The 18,173-nt window shown below is 40.5% G+C and overlaps 1 protein-coding gene and 1 pseudogene across 2 annotated transcripts; one reads left to right on the top strand and one right to left on the bottom strand.

The window, feature by feature from the left end:
• Positions 1-10,070: 10,070 nt before the first annotated feature.
• Positions 10,071-17,413, bottom strand: LOC128779177 (olfactory receptor 7A17). The gene is made up of 2 exons (XM_053910393.1): positions 17,224-17,413; positions 10,071-12,984 (listed from the first exon to the last, which is right to left on the bottom strand). The coding sequence occupies exon 2, from the start codon at positions 12,969-12,971 to the stop codon at positions 12,039-12,041; it is 933 nt and encodes a 310-aa protein (XP_053766368.1). The 5' UTR covers positions 12,972-12,984; positions 17,224-17,413; the 3' UTR covers positions 10,071-12,038.
• On the top strand, positions 14,189-15,517 carry LOC112301622 (septin-7 pseudogene; annotated as a pseudogene). Its single transcript, XR_011650357.1, has one exon. The product of XR_011650357.1 is annotated as a septin-7 pseudogene (transcript).
• Positions 17,414-18,173: the final 760 nt, after the last annotated feature.

The following is an 18,173-nucleotide window of genomic DNA, read 5'->3' as shown; positions in this document are numbered from 1 at the left end:
TTAGAGTACCCATGACATATTTCACAGATATAGAACAAACATTTCAGAAATTTATATGGAACCATAAAGGACCCCGAATACCTGCAGCAATTTTGAGAAAGAAGAACAAAACAGGAGGGATCACAATACCTGATATCAAACTGTATTACAAGGCCACTGTAGTCAAAACAGCCTGGTACTGGTATAAAAACAGGAACATAGACCAATGGAACAGAACAGAGAGCCCAGAAATAAATCCAACTCTCTAAGGTCAATTAATATTTGACAAAGGAGGCGGAAGCATAAAATGGAGCAAAAACAGCCTCTTCAACAGATGGTGTTGGGAGATCTGGACAGCTACGTGCAAAAAAATGAAACTTGATCACCAACTTACGCCATACACAAAAATAAACTCAAGATGGATAAAAGACTTAAATATAAGTCATAACACCATAAAAGTCCTAGAGGAAAACATTGGCAGGAAAATCTCAGACATTCCATGCAGCAACATCCTCACAGACATGTCCCCTAAAGCAATGGACATAAAGGAAAGAATAAACAAATGGGACCTCATCAAAATAAAAAGCTTCTGCATAGCTAAAGAAAACAGCACCAGATTACAAAGAGAACCAACAGTATGGGAAAACATATTTGCCAAGGATACCTTAGACAAGGGCCTGATCTGCAAAATATATAAAGAACTCACACGACTCCACTCCAGGAAGACAAACAACCCAATTAAAAAAATGGGCAAAGGACTTGAACAGACACTTCTTCAAGGAAGACATACAGAGGGCCCAGAGACATATGAAAAGATGCTCAGCATCACTAGCCATCAGAGAGATGCAAATTAAAACCACAATGAGGTACCATCTCACACCAGTCAGAGTGGTCAACAGAAACAATCCACAGACAAATGTTGGAGAGGATGCGGAGAAAAGGGAACCCTAGTGGACTGTTGGTGGGAATGCAGACTGGTGAGGCCACTGTGGAAAACAGTATGGAATTTCCTCAGAAAACTAAAAATGGAACTGCCCTTTGACCCAGCAATTCCGCTGCTGGGAGTATACCCTAAGAACCCTGAAACACCAATCCAAAAGAACCTGTGCACCCCAATGTTCATAGCAGCACAATTTACAATAGCCAAGTACTGGAAGCAACCTAAGTGCCCATCAGCAAACGAGTGGATCCAAAAACTTTGGTATATTTACACAATGGAATTCTACGCAGCAGAGAGAAAGAAGGAGCTTATACCCTTTGCAACAGCATGGATGAAACTGGAGAGCATTATGCTAAGTGAAATAAGCCAGGCAGTGAGGGACAAATACCATATGATCTCACCCTTAACTGGAACATAATCAATAGAAGAAAAAAGCAAACAAAATTCAACGAGAGACATTGAGGTTGGGAACAGTCTAGCAGTGGCCAGGGTGGAGTGGGGTGGGGACAGTGGGAAGAGGGGATTGCAGGAACTATTATATAGGACACATGGACAAAATTGGGGGGGAGGGTGGAGGTGAGAGAGGGAGGTGGGTTCAGCTGGGATCGGGTGGAGGGATGGGGAGAAAAGGCATACAACTGTACCTGAATAACAATAAAAAAATTTTTTAAAAAGCAAACTAGGCAAACAACTAGAACAGGAACAGAACCATAGAGATGGAGATCACATGGAGTGTTGTCAATAAGGGAGTGGGAGGGGGAGAGAGGGGGGAAAGGTACAGAGAATAAGTAGCATAGATGATAGGTGGAAAATAGACAGGGGGAGGGTAAGAATAGTATAGGAAATGTAGAAGCCAAAGAACTTATAAATATGACCCATGGACATGAACTAGGGGTGCAATGTGGGAGGGAGGGGTGGGCAGGATTGAGTGGAGTGAGGGGGGGGGAAATGGGACAATTGTAATAACATAATCAATAAATATATGTTTTAAAAAAGAAACTTAAAAAATTGGTTGAAAAGCAGAGAGGTAAATGGGGGAAGGACCTAATTGTACAGTTGGTTGCTGATGAGCTGAGATAAGGAAAACTCCATGGTTCTGGCAACATTCCAACCACAGTTCTATACCCTTGAAGCTCAGGATAACTGATAAAACATCAAAAATCAAGTAATCAAAGAGAAAGGCGTGATATTATACATTGTCCAGATGTTGTACACATCGAACATTTCACTAAAAATGACCAAAGGACACAAACACACAATCGACATTACCAAATACAATGACGATAGTGGACGTTACTAGAGATGAAATGGAAACCAGTTTCTAAATGATAATATATGGCAAGCTTTAGGAATTGGATGACCGATCTCAATTTATCTACCACATATCAGCTGTTTGAATTTGCATATGATATAATTACCCTTCATGTGGTTAAAACATTTAAGATGTACTTTCTTTGCAATTTTCAGATATATAATACAGTATTGTTAACTAGAATCACCTTGGTTTTTATTAGATTCCTATAGGAGACCGTTCTGCGTGGCGTGGGCCCAGCTCCCACTCAGATAGGCCAGTGGGGAGCAAGGTCCAGCACACAGGACCCACACTCACAGATAGAATCTCCCGCCGGGAATCAGTTCCTCATTGTACCTAGGCTGCTTTGAGACTTATTTTTGGCTAAAACTCCGTCACCCTGAATACAGGCAGCAAATGTTTACTGCATATCTTTAAAGTAACTTCCTAAAATCTATGCTAAACCTTCCAAGGACTAGTGTAACCATCTTAACCACTTTTCCCTTTCCATTTGCAAATATCCTTCCTCTTTTATGTAATTAGCAACACCCTCTCCTTTGTTTTCTGTAACCACCTAAAGCGAACCTGTACATAGTAAATGAGGACCATCCTCAATGTAATGTGCCCAGAAAAGCAGTATGAGCCTTTCATGGTAAGGGTCGAGGCGCTCTCCTCTTGAGAGAGGGGCCGCTCCAACCCTTTTTCTCCACAGGACTCAGTAATCCATGTGAATTTGTCCATTGCAGCCACAACACACGGATCCCACCTAGGGCTGGGATCCTCATCAGATTCCCATGACCTTATACACCATATACCAGTCTTTACCCTTTGACTAATATTTCCACATCTTCCTTACACCACTGTTCCAGGCATCACTCTTTCTTTCTATGAATTTGGCTTTATTGATACCACTTGTAAGACAGATCGCGCCAAGTTTTGTCTTTCTCTGTCTTATTTCATTTATTATAATGCCCTGAAAGCCCATCCCTGTGGTTGCAAATGACATGATTTCCTCATTTTAAATTGCTGAATACTATTTTATTATATGTATTATATAAAATATTTTCTTTTTAAAAAGTTTTTATTTATTTATTTTTAGGAGGGAGAAAGACGGAGAGAAACATCGATGTGCGAGAATATTTTCTTTATTCATCAATCGGTGGCGGCTTAGATTATTCCATGTCTCGGCTATTGTGAATACTGCGGCAATGAACATCGAGAGGGCGCGGATATAGTTTTGTGACAGTGATTTCATTTCATTAGAATTTACACACGGAAGTGAGATCTGCCCACAGTGCACAAGTGCTCCCTTTTCTCCACATCCAGACCAGCAATTATCTTTCTCATCTTGATAAAAGATTCCTAATAATTCCTGATGGAATTGACCACACAGAATTTATAAAGTCTCATACATTCCTACCATATATCTATATATACTTAAAAGAACTAAATGACCAACAACCATTTTGTGAAAAAGAAAGAAAACCTTCCATTGTTTTTTGCATGAATATGGTCAGAGACAGGAACAAGAACACCCCCACCCCACCACACGGAAACAAAGGTCTCTCAGGCAATTTATGATCAACACAGGAAATAAATAACACATGCACATATATCCTCACAAGGAACAAAATCATTGCAAAGTAGAGTTCATGAGTGCTCTCCTTTTCACTAGTAAACCCGCTTGTTAACATGAGACCCAGAGTGAGATGAGATACTGTGAAATGTTTCCTTCAAGAAATACTGTGGCAAGGGAGTAATTTAAAGCATTTCCTGCTCTGAATCTTTCTCATTGTTATGGAAACAAGTATGCCACATTTTAAAAGTAAAAAGAAATGCTCTCACGTCCCTTTATATCCCTCCGCAGCAGCACCCTAGGTCTCTGCGCTGTTAATTGATAAGACTTTGGCTAGTGCTCTACTTCTACTGGAAGCACTGATGCCTCTCATTCCTGCTTCTACTTGTGCTTCCAGTATTACTCAACCGGCAACACTGACCCTTATGTCCCTGAGATCAGTGTCTATTTTGCTTGTTAGCCTCATAAATAAACACACTGATTTATGAATCAAGCCACCAAACAACCGCCCTGATCTCTGGGCTCTGGGCTAGACCGAAATTGCTCTTAGATTGAAGCAGGGTGCAGCCAAGAGGAGGGCCCCAAGAAGGGATTTGTAATGAGGCCCAGAGCTCAAGGTGTCCAGGAAATATTAGAAAAATGTATGTAGGATGTCCTCACCCCCACAAGCCTGAGCCAAGGGGGATGGGACACATGGAACAGGGCCATTCAGAACTGTTTTGGGTAGCAAGAGCTTTGCAGCTAACTCCTGGCATGGTCATTTAACATATCTATAACCTTTAACTGGTTTCATAGATACGTTAAATAGCTGTGGCCATGCTTTGAGCCAGGGGGATGGGAGTGACTTCCACCCAAGATGGGACTGGGAAGCAACTCCCCCTGGTTACAGGGCCTGCGGGAGAGCTTGGAGATGATTGGCTCCACGCCATGGGGCCACACCTGCCCAGACTTACAATGGCACCCAGTAAAGCTGGAAGAATACAGGGATGCTGGCAGGTGTAACTGACTGTAGGAGGAGTTGGAAATGGGGCTGCAAAGGAAGATGGGCGCTGGGATTTAAACCTAGGCGCGGCAGCCATAGAAGGGAGAGGACCACAAGTTTTGGGGGGAGAAAGGAGAGGGTCATGCAGCTTTGGTGAAGTAAATAGAGAGGGCCATGAGGTTCTGAAAGGAGGGAGAACCAGGAGGTTCTGAGGGGAAAGGAGAGAACCATGAGGTTATGAAGCAAGTAGATAGGTAGAGAGGGCCACGAGGTTCTGAAGTAAAAAGAGGAGGACCATGCGGCTTAGGCAGCAGGAGAGACTTTGCCGGGAAGAAAAGGGGAGAATGGACTCTGGCTGGTGGGCCATGAGAAGGTGCCACATGGTTTTGGATTAACTGGAGATTGCAGCAGCCACACAGCTGATGGTGCCGGGATCCTGAATCACGGACTTCTACTTCTTTTCCTGAGATACGGTACCCCGGACTGGGCATAGGGAGAGGGAAGGACTGTGCATCTGTGGGTATTCTAAAGGACTTTAGTATCTTAATGAAGACATTAAGCCATTACTCTAAGTTTGTGTAACTTTTAAATAAATAATTTCTTTTTCACCAGTCTCTGGCATTGAGAGACGTCTTTCCTCTGGCGGCGGGCATTTCGAACCTAGCAGGTGGGCGTGGGGGGGAGGAACCTCCAGAGACAGAAAGGGGGATCCTTTCTGTAATATTTATCGTGAACCACCCCCCCCCCCCTTGCTCTGTAACAAGATGGCCTCAGATAAACATTCTAGGCTTCCAGTCTCTGATTGTTCCCTGTCGTGTATGCTGGGTTCTCATAATCACCTGGATGAAAACACTGAGAGGAAGGTCTCCATCAGCAAGTCCAACTTCCTCCTGGATGGTTGACCATGGTGACTAAAGCTGTGTCCACACAAGACAGCTGGAGGGAGTGAAACGGTGGTCAGCCTGCCAGACTCTGTCTCTGAAGGAAACGCCATGCCCTGCAGAGCCCAAGGTTACACAGGCTGAGCCCTGGCTGCTGTGGCTCAGTGGATTGAGCACAGCCTGCAAACCGAAGGGCCCCTGGTTGAATTCCCAGTCAGGGCACATGGCTGGGTTGCAGGCCAGGTCCCCAGTCAGGGGTGCAGGAGACGCAACAAACACATTGATGTTTCTCACCCTCTGTCCCTTCCTTCCCCTCTCTCTAGAAATAAATAAATAAAATTCTTTTAAAAATAAAATAATAAAACCACTACAATTTTTTTTAAAAAGGTTGCACAGGCTGAGTGGACTGCAGCAGAGGTGCTATGGACAGCTCACTTTATCTTCCCATTAGGTAGTTTTATTGTTACTCTCACATCTGCAGAAGTGATTTCCCAGTGGGACACAGACAGGACTGGCCAGAAAGGAAAATGTTGTTGCTGACTCTCTGTGCCTAAGAGACTCGGTTATAAGCCAGGTGAATTTAGTTTCTATTATTGGTCCTCCATGAGCTCTTCTGCTTCCAGAGGTCTAAACTCTCAGTAGCTTACCTCAAACATCAGTGAGAGTTTCTCAAAGTCTGAGACTGAGGAACATGCCTGGATTGGGTCCATGGGTCTTCCAAGCATTGAGTAGTGGTGGGCACAGAACCCCTGTTACCTCTAGAAAATTGTTATTCCCCTCTTTAGAAGAGACACAACTGTTCCTTTTGTATAGAATCTTGGGCACCACATTCTTTGGCTTCCTTACACTGTTGCCAAACTATTAAGAATTTCATACAAGTGCCCTGGCTGGTGTAGTTCAGTGGATTGAGTGTAGGCTGTGAACCAAAGGGTCACTAGTTCGATTCCCAGTCTGGGCACATGCCTGGGTTGCAGGCCAGGTCCCCAGTGAGGGCCACAAGAGAGGCAACCACACATTGATCTTTCCTTCCTTCTTTCCCCCTCCCTTCCCCTCTCTCTACAAATAAATAAAATCTTTTTTTTTAAAAAAAGAATTTCATGCAATTATCACAAGTAAGAGCTATAATCTCGTCGCTTGTTATAAAGTGTTTATAATTATAATAGATGTTGGAGATGTTTTTATGCATCATAAACTAGCTTAGCAGATTATAGGGATTATCTCATTTCATTTTTATGCAGTTTATTCTATGAGGTAATCTTATCATGTACTCGATTCTCTATGTCAGGATTTGGGCTCAGAGAGATTTGAAGTTCTGCTCCAAGTTATAAATTGAGTATGGGATGGGAATGAAATCTGTCTTCCAGTTCTTGAACTCTGGCCAGTGGTTCTCAGCAGACATGATTTTGCCCCTGGCTACATTTGGCAATGTCTGAAGGGTGCTGCTGAACACTGTACTGCACCAGACAGCCCCCGATGCAAGTAATCAGACCACCCCTAACGTTGACGGTGGAAGAGGGAAAATGTGAACAGTACCAGCACTTCTCCAATGTCACTGTTCCTACAAATTATCAAGAATTGTAGTTCAAATGCAATTGATTCAGCAGGTCCTGGAGGGCCCAAGAAACTCTGCATTTCTGACAAGCTTCTAGATGGTGTTGATGCTGCAGGTCCTGGTCTGTGGATCACAGTTTGAGTAGCAAGAAACTAGCCCCCTGTTAGAGACAGGGGTAGGTAATATTAGGTCTTTTCCACCAGAAATCTTTCATGTGTGTAATTTTAAAAGACAAGTTTTTTACCCAATTTGTAGGGGGTATAAATTCTGTGTTTGGTTCTTTTATGTGGGCCTCCAGAGTAACATCAGATAATTTGTATCTGAAAAAGGCTTTGTAGTTGGCAAAATAAGGGCCTCAAAAGATGTACACATTCTAATCACAAGAACTTTTAAATGTTATTTTACAGAGCAAAGGGAATTAAGCTAGCAGATGGAATGAGGTTGTTAATCATTGTTCTTGATATAAGAAGATCCCCCTGGATCATCCAGGTGGGACCAATGTCATCCTCGTGGTCCTGTAAATGTGGAAGAGAGAGGAAGAAGTGGAGTCTGGGAAACATTGGAGAGGCTCTGCAGCTGGTTTTGAATGTGGGGGAAGGGCCATGGGCCAAGGATTGTAGGTGGCCCCTGGAAAGTGAAGTAGAAAGGCAATGCCTTCTTTCCCGGAGCCTCCAGAAGGATCCCAGTCCTGCAGACATCTGAATTTGAGCCCAGACAGACCCATTTCAGACCTCTGACCTTCTAGAATTATAAGATAGATATTTGTTTGTTTTATGCCAGCAGTATGGCAGTTTGTTAGAGCGAAAATAAAATTTTAATACAGGTATTTATCCAATAAATTATTGTTTGCAGGAACTTATAGTTTTCAAGTGGGAGGGTGCTAGGGCTGGGTGAAAAAGGAGAGGAGATTAAGAAGTACACACTGGCATTTACACTATAGTCATGGGGATGTAAAGTACAGCATAGGCCATGTAGTCAATAATATCAATATAACTATCTACAGTGTCAGGTGGGTGTTAGACTTACTGGGGGTCACTCTGTAAGTTACATAAATGTCTAACCCCTATAATGATGAATGTCAACTGTAACTCAAAAAATTTTTAAGTTATTTTTAATAATGAAAAATTGTTGGCAGGATAGCTTCCATATGGTATAGTGCCTGTGGGTACTAGAAATATCAGGGGGATCACTTTGTCAAGTATATATATGACTGTCTAACTGCTATGCTGTGCAGTTGAAACTACTATGATTTGGGTATTGGTCACACCATGCAATATATAGATGATGTATCATAAAATTGTACACTTGAAACCTATATAATTTTACTAATCAATGTCACCCAATAAACTAAATTAAAAAATTTTAAATATTGAATGTCAGTTGTCATTGAAAAATGAAAGAAAACAAAAAAAGAAAAAATTGTTTGCAGGAACTAATTTTAAGCCTCTCACTTTTAATTTTTTTAAATTTTTTTCCGTTATACTTCATATACAGTATTATATTAGTTTCAAGGGTACAACATAGGGATTAGACATTTATATAACTTACAAAGTAATCATCCTGATAAATCTAGTGCCACCCAACACCATATATAGTTATTAAAATAATATTGGCTACATTTCTTATGGTGACTTTCCATCCCCATGGCTATAAAGCCTCTCAGTTCATTCAGTGAGTTTCTCTTAGGTACACCCATTTTGTGTTGAAATCCCACCTTAAAATAGAAGGTGAGTATCAGACTGAGGCAGCCACTGTGGACAACAGTATGGAATTTCCTTTAAAAACTAAAAATGGAACTGCCTTTTGAACCGGCATTTCTGCTGCCGGGAATATACCCTAAGAATCCTGAATAACCAATTCAAAAGAACGTATGCACCCCTTTGTTCATAGCAGTGCTATTCAGAGTAGCCAAGTGCTGCAAACAGCCTAAGTGTCCATCAGTAAACGAACAGTAAATGGATTAAAAAACTGTGGTACATTTACACAACGGAATACCACGCAGCAGAGAGGAGAAAGAATGCTTACATTTTGTGACAGCATGGATGGGACTGGAGAATATTATGCTAAGTGAAATAAGGCAGTCAGTGAAAGACAAATACTATATGATCTCACCTATAAGATGAATCTAATGACAAAATAAACTAATGAACACAATAGAGCCCCAGGCATGGAAAGACTGACATGTGACTAGAGGGGAGATGGACAGGGAATAATGGAAAGAAGGGGAAGAGACTAGACACAGAACACATACGAATGGCCCACAGACATGGACAATAGTGTGGGGATTGACTGTGGGGGTGGGATGGGTGGAGGAGGGCAAAGGGGGGGGGGAAATTAGGACAACTGTAGTATAATAACAATTAAAAATGACTTAACTTTAAAAAAAAATAAAATTAGAGTCCATTGGAGATATTCTGCCCCACTAGGTGGCACAGATTCCACATTGCATAAATGTAAATGTTCTGGCCTTGAGGACTTTGAGGATCTAAGACAGGAAAAACAATTCTTATTAAAATTATACTCCTACTTTAAATCTGCATGTCAAAATTTCTACATTTTTCCATTTTGTGTTCATTTAAACATTCATCTTTTTTATTTCTATTCCCTCCGACTTTCTCTCAAGATGTTGTTAGCACAATAAATGGGAATATATGTGACTCTGTGAGCATGCACATATATGTGTGTGAATGTGCTTATTTGAGAGAAAAGTGTGTACAAGTGCATACAGACATACACTCCTAACCTTGAACGTTAACTTTGAACTCAACAGAGTATTGCAACACATTTCATTTATTCCACACAATATTAATCTGTAATTAGAATTTATTATCTCATATTACCATCAGAAATGAAGAAATTGGTTCAGGGTGACTACATTTTTAACAACAACATAACAAGGACTTAACCCTTGTACACCTTTACAAAGTATATGCAAATGGGATCATGTAATATAAATTCTAATTTTTGTATGGCTCACTTAATTCAGCATGTTGTATGTGCAGTACATTGTATGTAATTACGCTCCATGAATCAGTTAGGAATTAAATTTTCTCATAGAGCGTGGCTCAAGGTCACATCTAGAGCACAAGTAGCCGAGTCACCCCCAGAAGTGCTGGGAGGATCTCTTCTAACCAAGAAGAAAGTAAATGTTATATCTCAATACAGAAATTAAAATAAAGCAATTATTTTTAATAAATCCATTTTTTCCATAAACTAATGACTCAGTTGCACATATAAAGGGAACAAACACATGAATCGATTCAGGAGAGAAGAGCACTACAGTCACACACAGCATCATAGATGAGCCTTAGGGACACAACAGAGAGACTGACAGCTGACTCAGACCCATGGGGAAACAATCAGACTCAGAACAACTTCCCACCATGTAATCCCATTGGTAACAAATGCATCATATCAAACCATTTGCTTCTAGGATCACTTGGTATGCAGCAACAGCTAACTGATAACAATAATCAAAGTGAACAATAATCAGAAGTGAAGGAAAATATCATAATCAGCCACTTGTCATCGTAGGTCTTTGTTCTGATATTTGAAGATGGCATTCATGATTATTCCTACTGAAGTTTATTTCCAATCACTGCATTAAAGAGCGACTCCATAGAGATTCCCTTGTAGGTAAGCAGGAGAGTTTGGAAGAACATGCATGTCTGCATAACACATATGACTCTGAGTCACAGAATTGACAGGAATTCAAGCTCTCTAGTGAGTCATTGTTTGGTCATTTATGTCTCTATATGACATATCTATACATCACATATATAATATATTTACTGCATGAGATTGATGTAGCTCTTTCCCTACCTCTCCAGTGATTACAACAATATTTACAGTCGGGGGAGATGCTTCATTTAGAACAATAGAGGGAATCATAGTTTTAAGCAACAATGAAGTTTTCAAGTGGAGGCAGAAAGATCATTCAATGGACACATAATTACACCAAGCAATACTTCACCCCAAGCACAAATCCTTTACACATGGACACTGATCTTACAGACATCGATAAGTAAACATACACCATAAAAACTAGTTTACATAGTAATAAATGTATGACTTAAAATATTGCTTCTTCACACTTAAGGTTCTCTTTGATTTTAAGCACATATTACGTCAAATTATGTTATGAAATTTGTTTTTTGACATCGATTAGAATAGGAAACATGATTTGATGGTCCATTTTGCCTGTGACTATGGTAAGAATGTGGACACCAAGCTCAATAAGAATCAGGATCCTAATGAGGGAAGACAACTCAATGGCCTGTTACAAAGCACACTACATTTTAAACTCTACATTTTCAGTAAGAGCAGTTATGTAGTGTTACATGAAGAAATGATGTACAAGAAGGGTTAAACTGTGCTCTTCTAGCTTCCTCTCCTATGAAATGGTATGAATGGCTTTGGTTACCAAGTGTGGTGTTCCTCCATAAGAGTAGTACAACTCAGGATGTTTCAGTGAAACAAAAGAAAAATTATTCAGCATGACATATTTCATTTCAAAAGAAATTGTTCTTAAGAAATCCACGTAGTCTCCATGAGATAAATGGCAGTAGCCAAATATTTCATCCAAGGCTGGGAATGAATTTGGTAGAGGAGAAAATGACAAAGAAAAAGCTGCTATATATGACAAAGTTGACAAATTAATAAACTGATCTGCTTAAATATTATAGAGAAGTTGAAATCACAGGAACACAAACTCGAGGAAATAAACAGAGGGAGTACTTTCTACTTCTACAACCTGAACAAAGAGTCACAACATCTGGCTCTGGGGCTTTCAGCCCTGAAATCATAGGCGTTTATACAACCCTAGGACAAATGGTCCTTATATACCTGCTGTTCCAACCAATCTCCTCACAGCCCCCTTTATGTCTCTGTTCCTGAGGCTGTAGATGAAAGGGTTCAGCATGGGTGTGACCACAGTGTACATCACTGAGGCTGTTGCACTTGACTGTGAGCTGTGGGTACCAGCAGAGCTGAGGTACACACCCAGGCTTGTACAATAAAACAAGGAGACAACTAAGAGGTGAGACGCACAGGTGGAAAATGCTTTATACTTCCCCTGAGCTGATGGGATTGCTCGAATGGAGAATACAATCTTAGAGTAAGAGTAAAGGATCCCAGCAAAAGGACCACCAGCAAGTAGGACAACTGAAAAATACATCACCATGTTATTAAGAAAGGTGTCAGAACTGGCAAGTTGGCTCATCTGATTGAGTTCACAGAAAAAGTGGGGGATTTCCAAGTTTGCACAGAAGGATAGTTGTAATACCATTAAGCTTTCCAACAAGGAATACAGGGAACTCGTGATCCAGGACACTAGGACCAGCAGTCCACAGAGTCGGGGGTTCATGATGACTGTGTAGTGCAGGGGGTGACAAATGGCCACAAACCGGTCATAGGCCATCACGGCCAGGAGGAAGTCATCCAATGCGCCAAACAGTATGAAAAAATACATCTGGGTGATGCAGCCTGCATAGCTGATGCCTTTGCTCTCTGTCTGGATGTTCAGCAGCATCTTCGGGACAGTGGTGGAGGTAAAACCAATGTCTACCAAGGACAGGTTGGAGAGGAAGAAGTACATGGGCGTGTGGAGGTAGGAGTCTGAGCTGACAGCCAGGATGATGAGCAGGTTTCCCAGCACAGTGATCAGGTACATGGAGAGGAAGAGCCCAAATAAGAGGGGCTGCAGTTCTGTTTCCTCTGATAGTCCCAGGAGAAGAAACTCTGTAATTTGTGTAAGATTCACTGCTTCCATGTGGTGCACTTGACTACCAAGATATAAGAAAAGTACATGACTCATTTTCACTCATGCAAGCATTAGTAACCTAGCATAATTGCTACCATTAATATTTTAGAATCAAGAAGTTAATGTCACATTTGGTGTGTGGTCTGGTATTATTTAGAACATCCCTAGTGCCATTTCTTATTTAAAATTCTTTTTCCAGGTAAAGATACACAAAGAATTCTTGTATCTTACTCAGTTTTTTCAGTAAGAGAAGAAAAAGTAAAAAGGCAATGGATGTGATGGAACGCACAGCATGGTGACTCAAGCTAATGAGACTGAACGCTGTATTTGAAATTTGCTAGACAGGAGACTTTCAAAGTCTTTATCAAAGAAAAAAGTTGTCACTGTGTGTGCTGACAGAGGTTAACTACACTTACTGCAGATCATTTTGTGTTATATACAAATATAATATTATGTTGTATACCTGAAACTAATATAACGTTTTATGTCTGTTCTAATTCCAAAACATTTCATGCTAATCGGTTGTTATGGGTAAGAGTATTCAAATTGGTGTTTATAATTTTCAAAGTTATATGAAATTTCACTTCCTTCTTTTTTCTTTTTCACAAGAACTACAAAAACTTTATATCTGACCTTTTTTCCATGTCATCAAAAGGACATTTATTTTTTAAATTAATTAATTTATTTTTATTCAGTTACAATTGTCTGCATTTTCTCCCCTCCCTTCCACCCCACCCCAGCCAGTCCCACCTCCCTCCCCACTTCTACCCTCCCCCTTGATTTTGTCCTTGTGTCCTTTATATTAGCTCCTATAGACCCCTCTCCCCACTATCCCCTCCCCACTCCCCTGTGGCTATCGTTACAATGTTCTTAATCTCAATTTCCATGTCATCAAAAGGACATTTAATAAACCAATTACTTAAACTAAAAAGGCATATTTCAATTTAAAAACATTTTTTGAAAAAGCCATAGAGAGAACACAGTATCACTGACTGATAGAGTGGACCACACAAAATTTATCAACTTTATACATTCCCCAAAAGTGCATGTACACACACATAAAAGAACTAAATGGAAAACAGACAGTTTGTGTAAAAAAAACTCCAATTCTTGGTTAGAAAGAAGCCAATAAAAAATAACATAAGGGAGAGGGGCGGGGGCGGAGGAGGGAGCGGGAGTCGGGTGAGCACCGGAGGAGGAGTGCGTCCGCTGTCGGCTGCATTTGTATTCTCCAGAGTATCCAGGTCCTTCCCATAGAATAAAAAAGACAGTGCAGGTGGAACAATCCGAAGTTTTAATCAAAGAAGGTGGGATTCAGTTGCTACTCACAATAGTTGATACCCCAGGATTTGGAGATGCAGTGGATAATAGTAATTGCTGGCAGCCTATTATCGACTACACTGACAGTAAATTTGAGGACTACCTAAACGCAGAATCCCGAGTGAACAGACGGCAGATGCCTGATAACAGGGTGCAGTGTTGTTTATACTTCATCGCTCCTTCAGGACATGGAATTAAACCATTGGATATTGAGTTTATGAAGCGTTTGCATGAAAAAGTGATCATTCCACTTATTGCCAAAGCGGACACACTCACACCAGAGGAGTGCCAACAGTTTAAAAAACAGATAATGAAAGAAATCCAAGAACATAAAATTAAAATATACGAATTTCCAGAGACGGATGATGAAGAAGAAAATAAGCTTGTTAAAAAGATAAAGGACCGTTTACCTCTCGCTGTGGTAGGTAGTAATACTATCGTTGAAGTTAATGGCAAAAGGGTCAGAGGAAGGCAGTATCCTTGGGGTGTTGCTGAAGTTGAAAATGGTGAGCATTGTGATTTCACAATTCTAAGAAATATGTTGATAAGGACACATATGCAGGACTTGAAAGATGTCACTAATAATGTACACTATGAAAACTACCGGAGCAGAAAACTGGCGGCTGTGACTTATAATGGAGTTGATAATAACAAGAATAAAGGGCAGCTTACTAAGAGCCCTCTGGCCCAAATGGAAGAAGAAAGAAGGGAGCACATCGCTAAGATGAAGAAGATGGAGATGGAGATGGAGCAGGTGTTTGAGATGAAGGTCAAAGAAAAAGTTCAGAAACTGAAGGACTCTGAAGCTGAGCTCCAGCGGCGCCATGAGCAAATGAAAAAGAATTTGGAAGCACAGCACAAAGAATTAGAGGAAAAACGTCGTCAGTTTGAGGATGAGAAAGCAAACTGGGAAGCCCAACAACGTATTTTAGAAGAACAGAACTCTTCAAGAACCTTGGAAAAGGACAAGAAGAAAGGGAAGATCTTTTAAACCCTCTGTTGACCACCAGTCACATATTAGTTGCCAATATGCCAGCTTGGACATCAGTGTTTGTTGGATCCGTTTGACCAATTTGCACCAGTTTTATCCTTAATGATGGATTTAACAGCATGACAAAAATTATTATTATTTTTTTGTTCTTGATGGAGATTAAGATGCCTTGAATTGTCTAGGGTGTTGTGTACTTAGAAACTAACAGCTCTAAGTACCTTTCCTACATTTTCTTTTTTTTTTTTAATTAAACAGATGTCTTCAATTTAATGCAAGAAAACATTTTACTATTGTACAATCATGTTCTGGTGGTTTCACTGTTTACAGGATATTCCAAAATAAAAGGACTCTGAAAGGTTTTCACCAAGGATAAATTGCCATAATATGATGCAAACTCTGCTTCTCTCTGATAATTATAATACAAAGGTTCCATCCAATGCAGCGTATACAATAATGTAATTTAGTCTAACACCGTTGACCCTATTTTTTGACACTTCCATTGTTTAAAAATACACATGGAAAAAAGAACGTATATGCTTACCATGCACCTAGAGCTTTTCTTTAACAGCCTTTTTTGTTTGTTTGTTTGTTATTTTGGATTCTTTATATATTATTCTCACTTAGTTCCCTCTTTAGCCAGAATCTCATTACTGCTACATTTTTGTAATAACATTTAATTTAGGTATTTTCCATATATTGGCCCTGCTAAAATAGAATATAGCATCTAAAGGAAACTTTCCTTTAATTCCCTTTTTACACTTTATGGTAAGTAGCAGGGGGAAAATGCATTTATAGATCATTTCTAAGCAAAATTGTGGAGCTAACGACCAACCTATTTCTATCTATGTGCAGTCTCTTTATTTTACTAGAAATGGGAATAATGGCCTCTTAAAAAGAAAAAAAAGTCACCATCCTGCTTTTAGCTGTATTCATACATTGCATCTCTGTATTTTTTTGTTTGTATTGTAAAAAATTCACATAATAAACAATGTTGTGATGTAAAAAAATAACATAAGGGAATGTAGTCAAAAATATTGTGATAAGCTTACACAGTGACAGGTGACTATGAGACTCAGTGTGGTGATTGCATTGCCACGTATACAGATGTGAGTCACTCTATTGTACACCTGAAACTAATGTCATATGGTCTACCAACTGTACTTAAACAAACACACAAAAAAGGAATGAAAATACTCTGATACCACTATCCAAGAGCAAGGAGCTTACAGGTGGACAGCATAGTGAAAGTTATAATATTATAGTCCAATTACAATATAAAATAAATAAATTAATACACAAGAAAAGCAAAAAAACTTACACTGCAAAATGTCAAGAGTGACCATAAATGGTTTACAAACCCACACATTTCCTTACTCAGCCTCACAGGCAATGAAATAATCACAAAGGGAAGCTCATCAGCACACTTGTTTTCACCTACCAAGTAACAGCTTTTTCATGTGAATAGGCAGTGAGAGAAGATGCTGTGAAATGCATGTCCCATGCACTGCCACTGCAAGGGTGTACTTGTGAGCCTTCCTTGGTCCAGATCTTTCTCATCCATAGGGAGACACAGTCTAATAGGCCCCATCATAAAATGTTTAAATGCCCTCACATCACCATCTGTTCCTCCACAGCTAATAACCTATTTGTCTATTCCTGTTCATTGAACTTACGTTCTACTTCTACTGGAATGACCACACCTCCAATTCCCTCTCTTATTTGTCTTCTATTAAAACCATTCAGTTGTCAACAAAGACACCTGCATTTCTGAGTACAATGTTCACTTTCCTTTTAGCATCATGAATAAACATTCGTTTATGAGTAAAGCCAGCCAGCAACCACAGTGATCACTGGAGTCTGGAATGGTTCTCAGGTGATTTCAGGTACAAGTTCTTGGTTTCCAGTCTCTCAGATCCTCTCCTGCCATGTCAGTTGGGCTCTCAGACTCACCTGCATGGGAGCTCTGACAAGAAGGTTTCCCTGTGGGAGTCCAAAATCTTCCCTGGGTGGTGGATGATGGAGACCGAAACTCTGTCCCAGACAAGATGGCAAGGAGTGGTCAAGCATTGGTCTCCCTGCCAGATTCAGGTCTCCAAGAGCAACAGCCACGTTTCTCCATCCAAAGGTTGCACATGCTGAGATGCTGCAGTACAGGAGCTACTTACAGCTCTCCATGTCGGCTCATTAGGCACACTTACCTCTCAGCACTCTAACCTCTAAGCACAGAATTCCCCTTGGGGATGCTGGTCTGGACAGAATGGAGAGTTTTCCTGCTGATTCTCTTTTCCTAGGAGACTATGTAATGAGCCATCTGAGTACAGTTTTGATGAGTCCTTCTCCATTAACTGTCCTGCTTCCTACATCTACACTTTCCAGCAGCTCATCCCAACTGTGTGTTAAAGTTTCTGAGTGGATGGACCTAGAGGGCATTGTGGTCAGTGAAATAAGCCAGCCAGAAAAAGACAAATACCATATGTTTTCACTCATATGTGGAATCTAAAGAACAAAATAAATGAACACACAAAATGGACACGGTTTCATGGACACAGAGAGTGGACCTGTGTTTGCCAGAGGGGAAGTGGGTTGAGGCACTGGGAGAAAAAGGTAAAGAGAGTTAGAAGTACAAGTTGGCAGTTACAAAACAGTCTCAGGGATGTAAAGTAGAGCATAGGGAATATAGTCCATAATACTGTAATAACTATGTGTGAGGCCAGTTGGGTACTGGAAACACCAGGAGGGACATGGCAGGGGTGGGGGGGACACTACGTAAAGTTTACGATTGTCTGACTGCTGTGCTGTATGCCTAGAACCAATGCAGAAAGATATTCAAAGTAAACTGTAATTGAAAAACAAAAAGTCTTATTCTGAGAAATTTGTCTGATTGGTCTTTGGGTCTTCAA

This window comes from Desmodus rotundus, chromosome 9 (genome assembly GCF_022682495.2).
Source record: "Desmodus rotundus isolate HL8 chromosome 9, HLdesRot8A.1, whole genome shotgun sequence".
In the NCBI taxonomy this organism is placed as follows: domain Eukaryota; kingdom Metazoa; phylum Chordata; class Mammalia; order Chiroptera; family Phyllostomidae; genus Desmodus; species Desmodus rotundus.
The sequence above is the reverse complement of the archived record's forward strand: the minus strand, read 5'-3'. Positions and strand labels throughout refer to the sequence as shown.